Genomic DNA, 15,177 nt, shown 5'->3' on the forward strand with positions numbered 1-15,177 from the left:
TAGCGAGGATTGTCATACGTTAGAAGCCAATGTAAAACTCGTTAACTGATTCACAATGAATTCCCGTAATATAAAAGTGTGATGATGACACGATCTGAGCTTAAATACAGCAATGAAAATTTATATAGTCGATTAAGCTTACTTAAATTAAGGTGAAATTATTGTTTTTAATCAAAATATTAAGTGGTTTTATGATTGAAAGTGTGTATAAACCATCAAACTTTTATGGATTAAAAAGGAAGTTTTGGCTAAGAGGACCTAAGTGATATGCTTTGGATTTTTCTAGTAATATTCTTGGTATTTGGAAATTGGAATGAGGTTCTTGATTTTTTTCCCCTCATATCTCTTCAAATGTGTTTTGTTTTTTTTCTTTTGTTCTCTTCATTAGATTAGTCATTCCAATAAATATCAGCCGGATATAGGTCTAAAAAGGCTATTGAGTTCGTTTAAATGCATAGCTAACAAATAAATATCAATAAAAAATGAACCCAATCTCAACCCATTCAAGCCTAACTCATTTTAAGAGAATCCTCAATTGAGCCCAAGGTAAACTTGGGCGAGTCAAGACCCAACCCGATTTCTATCTCAACCCATTTTAATATCTCCAATTTCAACTCAACCCGCCCATTTGACACCCCTAGCTAACATTATAGTTTCACCTTAATTTAAAGCACGGGTTAGAGCTCTAGCTCTCTTAATATTAATTGTAACTTGAAATAACGTTTTCACTTTAGTGTATGGATTTATGGAAATTCAATATATATATTAAAAAATTCACTAAATATTTATAATTTTTTCACTTATTTATAATTAAGAAATTCGCTAACTTCAAATCTTAAGTCTTTTTTTTTTTTAAAAAACATCATCATAATTCAAATGAAGACTTTTCAGGGGGGTGGGGGGAGGTGGGGAGAAGAAAGTGAAGGCAATTATTTAGATTGATTGGAAGGTCTGATAGAATAGATAGAAAGTGTTGAAGTGTGTTAGTCTGATCAATTTCACCTAAAAAATTAAATTATTAGAGAAACGCACACATACACATTTTTTTTAACATATTCCTCATGGTATGTGTTGGTTTAGCTCTATTTATTAAGGTTAAATATGTAGGGGTTTTTTAAATAATGAGTAACAATGACAATCATGAGATTTCAAGTCCTCTGACTAATTTGATATAATATTAAAATATATAATTTATTTAATTATATCCTCAACAACAATAAAAAAATTAAATATATTAAGAGAATGCTTGAATATGTCATGAAAGTTTTCTTTTCTCCTTTTGCCCTTTTATTCATGTCCTTTACAACTAATATTTTATTGTTAATGTGAAATTTTTCGTACGAGTTAAAATAATTGAGCCTTCTCATACATGAAAAAAAAAAACTCTACTTACACCGAATAAAAAACTAATAGGAATAATATATTTATATATAGAGGGGGGCGGGGGAGGACAACACCAATATTTAAACATAATAATAAAAAAAGTATGTAAAAATTGAATATAAGAAAAATAAAATTATAAAACTATGTACTATCAAATTTAACTTTTGTAACTATAGTTTAATAGTAGTATTATTTACGAATTTTTTTGCATACGTAAACCCACTAAACTAAAGGATACAATATGCCCCCACAGATCCACATTATGTGTCTTTTCTAAAATGGGGAAGTTACATTTTGGTCAAGTATCTAAAAATGATAATATCGATTAATTAACTATACAGAAAATATATACTATTTTATATAGACTTTATATAATTTTATATATGAAAATATATTTATCGGTTTTATTTTAATGAACGATTATACAATCTAATTATTCCTTTTAAAATCATGAGATTTGAGAGTGATTCTTCTCCATTCCTACACCTCTACATCACTCTCTAGTCCCTATATTGGTAGCCAGCCTTGCAAAGGATCTTTGCATATTATCGGGTTGGATGGAATGATAAATACGTTACTTTCATTCATAATTAGAAATTTTGAATTTATTAGTTTTGAAAAATAAATCATCTTTGATATAAGGAGTGGTTTATTTATTTTTAAGCATAGGATATTTCGATTAGTGATAGAATTAGAATTTTGGAGATTGACAAACCTAGTAATTTTAGCTGAAGTTGTATATTTATGTAAGAAATTTATTTAATAAGTATAAATAATTTTTCAAAACCTAAAGGATTGTCTATAATTAATTCAAGATTCTAAATTCCACCAAAATATCAGACATCGAGTAATAAAAATAATAATCTTGTATATTCCTACAAACCTAACTAACCACATGTAACTTAGCTTAGAAGCAATTTGGGTCATGAAAACTTGCCATTGTCTCAACATGTGTGCATATATTAATATTTGTTCTCAATCATGACCTTTTACCAAATTTCTCTTTCAAAATTTTCTAGAAATTCCATTTTGATTGGAGGTCTGGTACCTAATGATTTTGCTATATATCTACATAGTGTGGTCATCAGCCATAACCTCTTTTTGAAAAATAATTAAGTGGTATTCAAAATTTAATTCGCAGACTCAATTAATTTAGATTCACGTCGTATAAAGTTCTTTAGAAGGAATTTCTCAATTCTCAAGATTCAAACTCAAAACTTCTGATTATGAGTGAAAGAATCTTATAAATAACCAACTTTTCTTAAGAACTACTCTATGTATCGACAATAAAAGTGATGGTTCAAGATGGACATATCTCGAGTCGCAAAGAGTCATTCATTTAAGGCGAGAATTCAATTCTCAAAACTCAAACCTCAAATCAAAGAAGAATTCCATAGATAATAAAAGTGACTTTTCTTGATTAAAATGCACAAATCAAGTTGTAGTAAATATGTTGGGAAAAAAACATTAAAATGACAGCATATAAGTATGATTGTCTAAGCAGAATAATTTCTTGTCTGGGTGAATATAATAAAATGCTTAGAATTTTATCCTGTACTATATACTATATATTGATTATTTGCCATCCATGAAATTGACGCCTTGTTTTTATACTTAGAAGGGTCACTATATTGTCAATACCATTTGTGTACCAAGTGAAAAGCATATAATATAAAAGTTATAAATAGCATTTTTCATTGTGCGATGCCTTAATTCCCACCTATGACGAGACATATTAAACAAAAGGATAAGGGTGAAATTAGGGCTATTCATTTTTTTTTCATTCTTTCCTCCAGACCCAAAGAGGATGATATAAGTTGCTTGGATTTGGGTACGGGTGTTCGATATACATATAGATCTAGAAATTGAATTCTTCATGATCTAAATTTCAAGAATATCAAAGGTACGAACATGATGCAGAAATTCGATTAAAAGATAATTTAAATATCTAAACATATAGTTAGTTATATGAATTATGAAACATTAGCCAATTCGATTTTGGTTAAAATATCTAAAATTGATTGATCAAATTCAGTATGGATCCCACACCCTTATTCATGTTGTGTCGACATGGATGCGCAATTAAAAGTAAAGATCCTGAACAACTTATATTACTATTGAGCTAAATTGTTACAATACATGTGAGATTCACTGATTCAATATTATTTTTTTTGTTTTTGACGATGTGAAATTTATTTAGGGTGTTACACAAACTCCTCGAAAGGTACTCAACATCACACCAAGATTTGCCTTACCATCACGTCAAAGGTGTAGGTTTCTCTAAACTCACTTGAACGGTGTGATTTGGTCATTATCGCATGATATTAAATTCACAATAGTTAAATCAACTAGTAATATGCTTCGCAACCAGCTTTGTACGGCTTATAAATGTGTCGTCAGAATCCAATTACATTTTTAATTGGATTCTATTCTTTTTAATTTATATTTTCATTTGTGGGTATAAGAATATTTGAATCTTGCTCAATTTATATTCTTGACACAATAATGAACTACCAATAAAAACATGAAAATCTTATATATAACAACTTTTCAAGCATCACTAATATGTGGGAGATGATTGATGATAAAGGTGAAGACACTACCGTACAGCATTATTTTCCTACTTTTAAGTCCATGATTTGATCTATCATAAGTATTCTTTTTCTATTTCTTTTTTTTGAAAGAACACAAATTTATAAAACTTGAAAGATGCTTCTTTATGCATCAAATTGTCATGTGTTGTTAATTTAATGGTCATGAATAAAGTGGAAATAGTTATGGAATTTGGAGATAAGTTTTTGAATTTATCTATTGAGAGAGTAAAAAATTTCAAGTGATACATCAATCGTCTATTCAATATTTTTATACGAGTTCATAATAACTACTTGTATACAAAATGAGCTGCTTGGCCTTAGTCATAATAGAACTTTTGGAGTTCCAATTACTTTGCATGTTAGTTCAATGAAATTGGCCTTAATTTCTCTCTTTCTTCTGAGTATTTTCAATCGCTTTTGAAAAATGAGGGATTCGACTTATATTAATTCAAGAGGTATCATGCATATAATCGAAAAAGGTACCACTAATAATTGAAGTAAAGTGGTAAATATTCCATCATTTATGAAAAGTGGTTTCAGGTTCAAACTCTAAGTATGAAATCGTCTTACTTAGAGAACGTTTAACCCTCCCAAGTGTGGAGTTCTCTATATGAATCCGAATTAATCAAGCTCTAGAGCGGATATCAAACATTGAGTGAGAAATTAAAAAAATAATTGAATTTCACTTTTTTTTTAAAATACAAAATGCTTTACTAATAAATACACCATCCATTAGTAAAAATTGTGTATGACCACCTCTTTTGCGATCTTGAAAATGAACGATCTTGAATTTATAATCCTCATTTATTTCATAGACAAAATTTCAAGGTTAAAAGTTAAAAGTGTTACCCATGAGGGTAAAACTTATTAGGAAAAACTTCAGAATATGGCAAACATCCATATATATTCAAGAAAAATAGCTATATTTTTTTTTCATGTTATATGGATATAATTAGACTATAAATAGCAAAGTTAATTGTATACAAATAAATAATTTTTTATATATATTTAATATAATAAATAAATATTAAATAGGAAAGTAATTATTGAATGCCTAATTAATTATGGCAGACACATTTGTGATCTTTTCCCATGTTTACCGTCATCAATTTTTTCTCTTTCATCAATATTCATACATGACATATTTTCTGATTTTTTTCTTTTTTTCTCCCAAATTCATTCAAATTCAAGATCATTTACATCACTGCTGGAGCGATTTTTGTGATTTTGTATCCATCATGTATTTTCTAATTGCATATTTATCTCGTTTTTATGAGCATTATATATCTACACATCTACACTTTCTTCTATTTTCATAGGGTTTTGATTCAAGAATTTGTTTATCCATTTCAATGGTTGAAATTGATACTCCAAGGAGGGTTACGAGAGGTATACATTTATTTGACAAATTGTTGGATGAACTACCTTCTTTTGATTTGTGTATTACTCAACAGCAAGCCAAAATTTCAGGCTCTATTGCTGCAATGGAGATCGAAAGAAGAACAAAAAAGGTTAATGACCATATATACCCTTAAGATGCTTGAAGAAATCGAACATGCAAAATTAGTAAAGAGGAAAAAAGGTTCAGAAAGTGAAAACTAATCTTGAAAAAGGAGAAAAGTCAACAATAGTGATTCAAGTGGGTGTGAAAAAAGTGCAGTCGAGCAGGAACAAGAGAAAAATTAATGAAATTGAGATTTGTATGTTTTTTTTTTTTTAGTTTAATGTCATTTACTTATATATCTTAACACATGTATTGTGTGCCATTGTCATTATGGATTGTCCTCTTATATTGAAATTGTTAGAAAATTTGATTTCGTATGTATATAGTTGTTAAAAAATGAGTACAAGAAGAACATGAAAAAAAAGAGATTGAGGGTTCTCTCATTGTCAATTTGTATATAGTAGAATACTTATATACATAGACATTTGTATTATTATATAACCACAAGTTGAACTGTTGATCTGTGAATACAATTATATTTGAATACATAAGTACTCTGTCAAATTTAATTAGGGAATTCAAATATAGTTGGATACATCAATACTATATTGTTGACCTTTTCAAAATTTATTTAGAAGAATAATTATACAGTTTGATACCCACAAATTGTATCTTTTTTGTTCGTTTGTCTAATGTATATCCATACTCATACAGTTTGATACCCACAAATTGTATCTTTTTTGCTCGTTTGTCTAATGCATCCATATTTTTGCTTAACAACAGTGTTGAAATGCATCCATATTTATATACATAGATACTTGTATTGTTATATAAGCACAAGTTGAAATGTTGATTTGCGAATACAATTATATCTAGATAGATAAGTACTATATCTAAGATAAAAAGTTGATTAGGGAATACAAGTATAGTTGTATCCAACGTATTCATTTTTGTGTTTAACAACAATGTATTCATTGTATTATGTATTGGTGTATTCATTATTTGTTTAACAACTAGTGTATGTATTGCCATGTAGTTCACCTATTCAAAATCGAAATACTTAACCTTCATTCACAAATTCAACAATTTGCTTACATACAATAACTTGAATTAACAAAAAAATTTATTAATACCTTTACGACACCAGAATAAGAAATATGGAGACAACAAGAAAATTGAGTATGATGTATATATCACATTTTTTGTTAAACTGATAAAGAATATGATCTGATATGTCTTTAAATAAGTAATCTTTAGTTATAAAGTTAATTATGGGAAGTTGCTCATTGTATGGACGTAATGTAAGGATAGTGGGTTATATTTAGAGTCAATTCCTTATTTAGTTTGTTGTGCTTAAAGATGTATTAATGTATAAATAAATAAAAATAAAAAACTATACAAAAATACAACGAAAAAGTGATATAAATTGTAGTCATTTATTGTAAATAACATACTTATAGCTATTGGTATTCATTTACCCTATAAATATAGTTATTTTTGTAAGTTGCTCAACTTATTATACGTAAACTTTTGCGCATGGGGAAAGTGGGATCAAAAGTTCAACACTACCACTTTTAGGCCACTCTTGTAAACCATCCCTCGCCCTTTAAATTGGCTAATTGTGCAAGTAGTGCACTTAACCTGATACATCGGCCCAATGGGCCAGTCCATAATTAGTGGGCTGAAATTACATTGAGCCCAATTCTGAATGCATCAAACCGTAAAACATTTTGGGATCGGAGCGTGAAACTCAAAAGGCTCCGTTTTCAATGGGAGACAACAGCGATACAACCACCGCACCGTCGCCGGCGAAAATCGCCGCCCAGGAAGATGCGCTTCTGAAGCAATTCTTCGCTGAGGTCAGTGAAGTTGAGCGCGATAATGAAGTTAACAGGTTCGCCTCTTTATCTCTATTTCGTTCTCTACATATGGACACTTTTATTATGTTAATCAATTGGAATTATAGTTCTTCATCGTTGCGAAATTGTTTGGCATTTAGTCGGTTTTTTTATGCACGTTCATATGTCCGTGTGTAAAATTTTGATGAGCTAAGCGTAGTTTTATGCTAATTTGGACGGGTAATCTTAGCATGTATTTGGAAGAAAGGAAGCTTAAGGATGGTAGGATACTTTACGTTATAGTAATAATAGTAAACTACAGCTTGTTTGGATGGTTGTTACCGATTGTTTGTATGGTATTGTGTTGTTAGTTTAAATGCCATGTTTGTTTTGATCTCATTTACCTTAGCCTTAAGCCTTAAGCCAGTTTAAAAAAAGACATTTCCATCATCCGTTTCAGTTCTTGTTTTGGGATTAATAATGTAAAAAATTTCAGCTTAAAATGGCCAGGATGTACAAATATCTGTCCAGCTTTGGAGGGGTTGAAAAATCTAATGCATAGGATAACACAGCTCTCCATTATCCCAACCTGGAAAATGAATAGACTTCACTCGTCGTGTGCTTCCCCCGTCTTATAAAACCTTCCTCTTTGCACCAACTTTAGCTATAGTTTTGGATTTTATAGTTCTGGATGTTGCATCCTGTCGAGGTAGAGTGTAAGGTAGACAGTCTAATTTATATGTAGATTTCAAGACGGTTAGCTTGAGTGCTAATCTGTACGTCCATAAAATACTAGGGGTCAGTTATTCTATTTACGCTGGTTGTTGTTAACACCCTCGTCACTACTAGTTTGGTTATCTCTTTATTGTAATTGATGCTTAAGCTATTCTTTTTCTGTATAATATTATGTTTTGAGTGTGTGTGCATCTTGGAGTGTTTGCTTTTTGATATGGGTTGTTTGTTTGGTCAGAACAATTTAGAATTCTAAATCTATTTCTTATTTCTTTTTTGAGAAGGGTATCTATTTCTTATCTGTTTTTTATTTCTATCACGCTAAGTTGTCGTAATCTGGTTTCGAATTTAAAAACTGTGCAGGATCCTTTCATGTTTCAAGTTGAATCCGTTTGATTATCTTAACTTGTCATTCGATTCATCCATGGATGAAGTCAAAAGGCAGTATCGTAAGGTGGAATTTGTCAATATGATTTCCATTGACTCAAACCTTTCTCTTATTCTGTCAAATCATGTAATGTGTTCACTTGAATTACCTGCAGTTATCTTTGCTTGTTCACCCTGACAAGTGCAAGCATCCACAAGCAAAGGAGGCATTTGGAGGTGAGGACGATGCTCTTTCTGTGTGCCACTTTATATAATTCCATTCATTTTAGGTAGTTTCTGGAGTGAAAGATTATCTTATTTGTCCGAACTCTTTTGGTTGGGATAAATCTGGCGAAGTAATGGAATTTTGCACATCCTATAGCATTTTAACTGCAAGATATACAACTATGCATTATAATTCTGAGTGTAGTTTTACCGAATTTATTGCAATTACCTTCAAGAAACCCCCTTGTCACATTGAATTGCCTAGTGCTGATGAAGAATGTTAATTATAGCAGAAGCTTTGTCTTTTTGTACTAATCCAAGAAATGTGACTCAAGGATAACTTTCCAACCTATTCAATGAACTTGCAGTTCATTTGTTTTCAATATTTAATGACTCGTGGTTGCTGATGAAATGCAACAAAAGTAACATTTGACAGTTTTTGTCACTTGAGATCATGCGAAGCAGCTTTTTTTGGGAACACTGACTGCTTAGCCTACTATTAAAAAATCCTGAGATCATCTTGGTACTTTCTGTGATAGAGTTATTTCTAAGGGCCTCCTTGACTAGTGTTTTTCCAATTTGTTTGTACAATCATATGGCTAGAGTGTCTTCACATGTACTGGTTGTTTTAACTTACACTGACACAGATGTTCTTGTCAAGGAAGAGTACATGTGACATGAGTTTGTTGTTTTTATTTGATATACTTTTAAGCTGACATCATTCTGCATATCAGATATATTATTTTTGAAACTGGATACTTGTGTGTATTAATAGACAAAACAGTCAAAGCTATACTGCCATCCTAAATGCTACTCAGAACACCAATAATATCAACAATTTCTTCTGAGTAGTCTTCTTACACCAAAACCAAAAAATCAGAAGGCAATTCAACTTGATCTTCTGCAAAGAGTTGCCAACGTCCTCTGCATATGAAATTTTCTTTCTAAATTGTCCACCAAATGTTTGTTGTGGGACCGTGATACGATTCCAATTGGGGATGAATTGAATCAAAATCAATTGCGAAAATTAGATAAGAAAAGATATGTTGATTAAGGCTAATCAATCAAGTTTATGGGCAACAAGGGACTCTATACCCTCACCTCCCAATTGAACCTAATCAATGAACAATAATCCCTCAATTAAACAAAAGAGAAACCAATTTGAATCCACAAATGGATGATTCTATATGATTAATCAAGCAAAAGAAGTTAAAGAACAATTAAGAGAATCCACCCGTAATTGATCAACCTAAACTATTAGGAATCCACCTAATACATTTAGCTACCTAGTTGGGAATCCACCCACTAAGCTAGACAATTGGGAATCCACCCAAAGCTACAACTTCAAGAGCTATCAAGTATTTCAAGACAATTCACAATCAACATAATCTAAGGAATGAAATGACTAAGGTATGTATTTATGGTATTTGCCTTTAAATGCATAGCCCAAAAGTGACTATTTCAAATCGAACCCCAAATGTGCCTTGCTTGTTCGCCCTAATGCACTTGGCATCGCCCAAGTGTTTCTTGATCACCAAACTTGGCTTGATTCTCGCCCAAGTGGCTTGAGCTTGCCAATGTGGTGCTGCCAACGCCAAAGTGAGGCATTGCAGCTGCCCATCGTCAAAGTGCTGCATTGTATTGTCAAAGTGAGGCTTGCTGCTCGTGTAAACAGCTTTGTATAGATGATATAAACCAGATTATAGATTTGATAGGAAATCTGTAATTATCCCTTTTTGGAGGTAGCCAGCATACCCTTAATGCTGAAGAATTCAACCTTACCAGTTTCAAAAACAAACAAACTTGGCAGTCTCTCTTCCCCTCAGGCTCCAAGCTATCATCCATATGTGGAAGCCCTCCCTTTTGTGCTCCATAAGATCATCTCATCATCCAAGCTCCTCTGTGTATCCTTAATGTGTGCTCAAATGGATCATCATAGTTGGTTAAACTAACCGTGCTCGTATCAGACAGTTCTCCATCTATCCCTCTCTATTGCCTGAAAACCTGCTTCGTCCAAACTGTGTAGAGTTGCCATATCAAATGGTTTTTTTTGGCTAGCAAACATTGTTATCACTTCAAATAGCAGCCTTAGGAAATTCGTAAAAGACACCTAATGTTGGAATATGTTTTTCTTTTCAAGAGAATTTCAAGTACTATCAAAAGAATCCACTTTCAAAGACACTGCAATACCTCAAAGTTTTAAGTACAATCTTTGTCCTGTTGGTGTTTCTTGTCGCATTAGTGGGACACCAGTTTAAGTAGCTGTTTGGAATGAGAATTCCCTCATTTGTTGGGAGAACCATCATGGTAGACATGTTGAGTGCAGAATTAGTAGCAGCAATGGAGTGTTTCATAAGGAGTTCAACCCTTTTCTGATTGTCAAAATTAGTCTTTTAGAGCTTCGTTGTAGTTTTGCAGAGTGAAATTTTGATAAATTGACTTGTTTTACTGCTTTAGTAGGTCAACACTATTCTAAAAAAATTTGCTTCCTTGTGGCAAATTTTGACCAAATGTTCTCATTTTATATGCAGCTTTAGCAAAAGCCCAGCAATTATTACTCGATCCTCAAGAGAGGGATTATATTCTGAACCAGGTTAATGCAGCGAAAGGTCGGCTGCCCTTTTCTTCATATTGTCGTCTTGTTTTTGTTTTATCTTGCTTGTAGCATTGTCACTGCATCAATAAAGGAGGTAGAAACTGGAGTTGGGAACCTAAATGGCTGCAATTTGAAGCTAAAATTCCAAAACGGACAACGAGTTGTGGGATGAACAAAAAGGGACAAAGCCCCCCATCCCCAGTGACAAGTAAAAAAGTTTGACAGCCCACACCAAACGGTCGTTTGGCGTGTGGGCCATTTTTTATAAATTAGCCGTGCAGCTTTACACTACTTATTTTATTTTATTTTTTTAATTAAGTGTTGGCCTGCCAACGACTTGCCTTTTTCTTTTAATCATTTTTATTTTTTTGAGGATTTGTTTCTTGTTGATTCAATCAACTAGTCGTGTGTTAAAAAACGACTAGTTGAAAAAATGTTAAGGAATCAACTGGAAACAAATCCTCAAAAAAATGACAAGGAATACGTTCAGGAATCTGAATCTAGACCATTCCAAAATAAAATCATTAGCTAGCCATGTTGTAGCCAACGACTTCTAATTTTTAAAAGGCTAGTCTTTGGCTGGCCAATGCTTGATTTAAAATAAAATTATTAAATGAGTCATGTAAAGCTGCACGACTAATTGATTTTAAGAAATGGCCTGCACGCCAAACAACCGTTCGGCCTTCAAAATTTTTTGCTAGTCGTTGGGGATGAGGCGCTTTGTCCCTTTTGGTTCATCCCACAATTCGTTGTCCATTTTGGAATTTTAGCTTCAAATTTTGGTCCTTTAGGCTCTGGACTCGTAGAAACTGTTTCTGTTATTATTTGATTGTGGACATTGTCAAAACTATTAGTTCTTATATATTTGGCCATACTTATATGGGCAGAGTAACATGGCAAATGCTTCTTTTGTTTGGTAATGCAAGTTCTTGTTTTGCCACTAAATTAGTGGAAACCATAATGTTCTTCATTGAGCTTTATCTTTTTGTGTGGCTTGTGTCTGACACGGAAATGTCTCTTTATTTTTCCTCCCATTGGGTATGATCACAGAAGAGCTGAGAGCAAAGTGGAAGAAGCAGCTTAAGAAAGATACTGCTAGTAAATTGAAATCATTAGTTACTGAGGTAATTCTCTTTAGTAAGCTCTTTTGCAATGTCTTCTCATCAGATTATCCAACTTGAATGTCTATGATTAGCTGGAATTGTTGTCCCTGGATTTGACATGGGGAATTTTCTTCCTGATGTAATCTGTAGCTTTGGGTGGCCTCTTTTTTCTTACATTGAGAACCGTGTTAATCATTGCCCAACCACCTTGAACTGTGCTTATATGGCACCTTGATTTTCTCCAAGCAACTAGATGTGTTTTGGACTGTCTCTCACCTATCTGTTAGAAAACTTTTGTTGAATTTCTCATGTTGTCTACCCCAAAGGCTGAGATAAGGGAATGTTTGATAGTAGTTAATTGAGCATTTATGAAATCCGTGTTACCATGAAAATTAGTTTTCTTAATTTGAGATGGTTGATTTCTTGACTAATAGGGAAAATTCGACCAAGAGCATGAGCAATCAGAAGAATTTCAGCATAAGCTGAAGTTGAAGGTTAAAGAAATCTTGACGGACCAAGAATGGAGGAGGAGAAAAATGGCAATGAGGGTACTTATACCAGTTTCTTCTCTTACCCGACATGTTTTTAGATTTTAATTGATAATTTATAACTTGATGTTGTGTAGATATCGGAAGAGGAAGGTCGCTTGAAGAAAGATGAGGAAGAAACAAAAGAGTTGTGGAAAAGGAAGCGTGAGCATGAAGAGCAGTGGGAAGGAACTAGAGAAAAGAGGGTTAGTTTTCAATGCATTATGTACCTTGCTGTTTCCCAATACATGAACCTTGCAGACTTATAGTACAAACTTCTATATATCTAGTCAATTGTCTAGTGTTGGTTCACAGTTTGTTTTATCTGGAAAAAAGTTCCAATGCTACATTTTGGCATGTTTGTTTTATTCTCTCAGAGGTGATGCTTTTTTTTTTTTTTTGAGTAGGTAGAGGTGATGTTTTTTCCCATGTGGCTTGTATATGTGTTATCTGGTTTTCCATTTAAACCGGCTGACTTGAATTCCATTGTATGTTCATTTGAAGTATGTTTTTCTTTCAAATAATTCAGCATGGTCGAAGTTTATACAAACTACTTAATAGTCTTGTTTCATGAGTTGTTAGGATTATATGTGCAATTTTATGTACATTTTCTGCACAAAATCTAACCTTTCGTATGTCCTCTGCTTGTGTTTGATGTGGTTATAAAATAAAATCCCTGAACTACTACTTGAAAGTTGCATCTCGGTGTATTCTTGTATTTTGTGTAAACTTCTAAGATAAAAAGTATTTTTTGGTTCACTTTTCTTGTTCTAAAAGGAGCAGAAAAAGAAACAAGGCTATTCCTTCTTGCTTTAAGGGGGGAGGGGGTTCTGGCTCTGTGCTGGGTCATGGGTATCTCATCTCTTAGCTAAGAGCCTAAGACATGATGCTACAGGGCCAAGCAAATGACTCTCTTGATTTCAGGAACATGAAGTTGTTTACGATTGCCTATGAACTTGAGTGGTTTATGTCATCTATTATGTAACTTTACTTTTACTATGAAGATTCTTCTTTGAATCTCTAGTCTGTTTTTTTTTTTTTTGTAGCAAATGATACAATTAGTAACACAGGTGTTTGGGTTCTTTGGAACATAATAATCTATTTTTTTTGTTTCCCACTCGGTGTCCGGTATCCGTTTTGGGGCACCAACTGATCCGGATTTGTGCCAACTGCTGCGTAAGACTCATTAAATGGAGATGTGTTCTCTACCAGAACTTTTTCCATTTTCAGGTCTCAATGCTGAGACTTCTGGTTAAAGGTGGAGGAATTCTATCCATCCTACCACAATCCCGAGTGACAAACATGATAATAGTATTGAACCTAAGGTCTTTGGAACATGATAGTTGTGTTGAACCTAATCTTCATGATGATATGGAATTGTACAGTTAAGACAGCCGTCATGTTCCAAAATCTAGACTTGCTGAATTGAGTTTCTGAAACTTTTCTTCTATTTATCATCAGGTGTCCAGTTGGAGAGATTTCATGAAGGGAGGAAAGAAGGTAAGACTGTTATTACCTTATATTGCAAACACTATACTTTTCCCATCCCATGTGAAGATTATGAGGGGAATGTTTATAGGTTGAAGAAAACACTAGTGAACAAGTTTTCTGTGCTTCTGCAGGTTAAGAAAGGAGAAATTCGACCTCCAAAGTTGAAAACAGAAGATCCCAATAAATCTTACGTTCAACGACCTGTGAAACGAGGTTAAAACACGTACTCAATTAGTTTTGTTTCAGTGATATTTAAAGCTTGAATTGGCTATGGTGGAGTGTAAGCTTCACGTTTGTATCAATTTGTATCTGTAGCACACTTAATTATTCTGCAGCAAAATATATTTAGCACCCTATTTTAGATGTATATTAAGCTAGACAAGTACATATAAGGGGAGCCCTTAATTATTGCATTTGACATAGATTTCTGTTTATGAACTGAATCCTGATAGGACTATTTGTGATATGCTAATATGCATATACGACAGGTGAAATAGGAGTCACTGTTGTGGAGTTTTATCTATGGAACTTGATTCTCCATTATAGTGGCGCTATTTTTCAATTACAGGAGTTGAAAAAACGACTATCTGTGATATGTTATATGCATTAGAAGTGAGTGTGGAGATGTTGAACATATATGACGTGATGCTTTTGTTGTGAAACTATGTGGTCACCAGTCTACGTCAATCTATGTTTTTTTGTCAAGAAAAAACTGTACTTCATTTTATTGAAGACTTCTCTTAAACAGTATCACATGAAAATATTCCCAGCTGATGAATTTTTCAACTTTTCTAGTTCATCTTAGCATTACAGAGTGATAGACTGATCGTCCTCATCGATAGCAAGAAATGGCAAGTAAATCAATTGTTTGTCCTTGC

General features: G+C 32.8%; 1 protein-coding gene across 2 annotated transcripts; it reads left to right on the forward strand.

Moving 5' to 3' along the window:
- The first annotated feature begins 7,121 nt into the window (after positions 1 to 7,121).
- On the forward strand, positions 7,122 to 14,750 carry LOC125832984 (J domain-containing protein spf31-like). Of its 2 annotated transcripts, XM_049512153.1 has the most exons (10): positions 7,122 to 7,315; positions 8,355 to 8,445; positions 8,534 to 8,594; positions 11,114 to 11,191; positions 12,229 to 12,302; positions 12,716 to 12,829; positions 12,907 to 13,014; positions 14,270 to 14,308; positions 14,431 to 14,558; positions 14,593 to 14,750. In XM_049512153.1, exons 1-9 carry the CDS (start codon positions 7,191 to 7,193, stop codon positions 14,515 to 14,517), a joined length of 777 nt encoding a protein of 258 aa, XP_049368110.1. In that variant the 5' UTR covers positions 7,122 to 7,190; the 3' UTR covers positions 14,518 to 14,558; positions 14,593 to 14,750. The 2 variants fall into 2 exon arrangements, with proteins under 2 accessions (XP_049368110.1, XP_049368109.1); XM_049512152.1 differs by having other exon boundaries at positions 14,431 to 14,750.
- The last annotated feature ends 427 nt before the right edge of the window (positions 14,751 to 15,177 follow it).

The sequence above is a fragment of the Solanum verrucosum genome, unplaced genomic scaffold, assembly GCF_900185275.1.
Source record: "Solanum verrucosum unplaced genomic scaffold, falcon-dt-bn FXZP01000016.1, whole genome shotgun sequence".
In the NCBI taxonomy this organism is placed as follows: domain Eukaryota; kingdom Viridiplantae; phylum Streptophyta; class Magnoliopsida; order Solanales; family Solanaceae; genus Solanum; species Solanum verrucosum.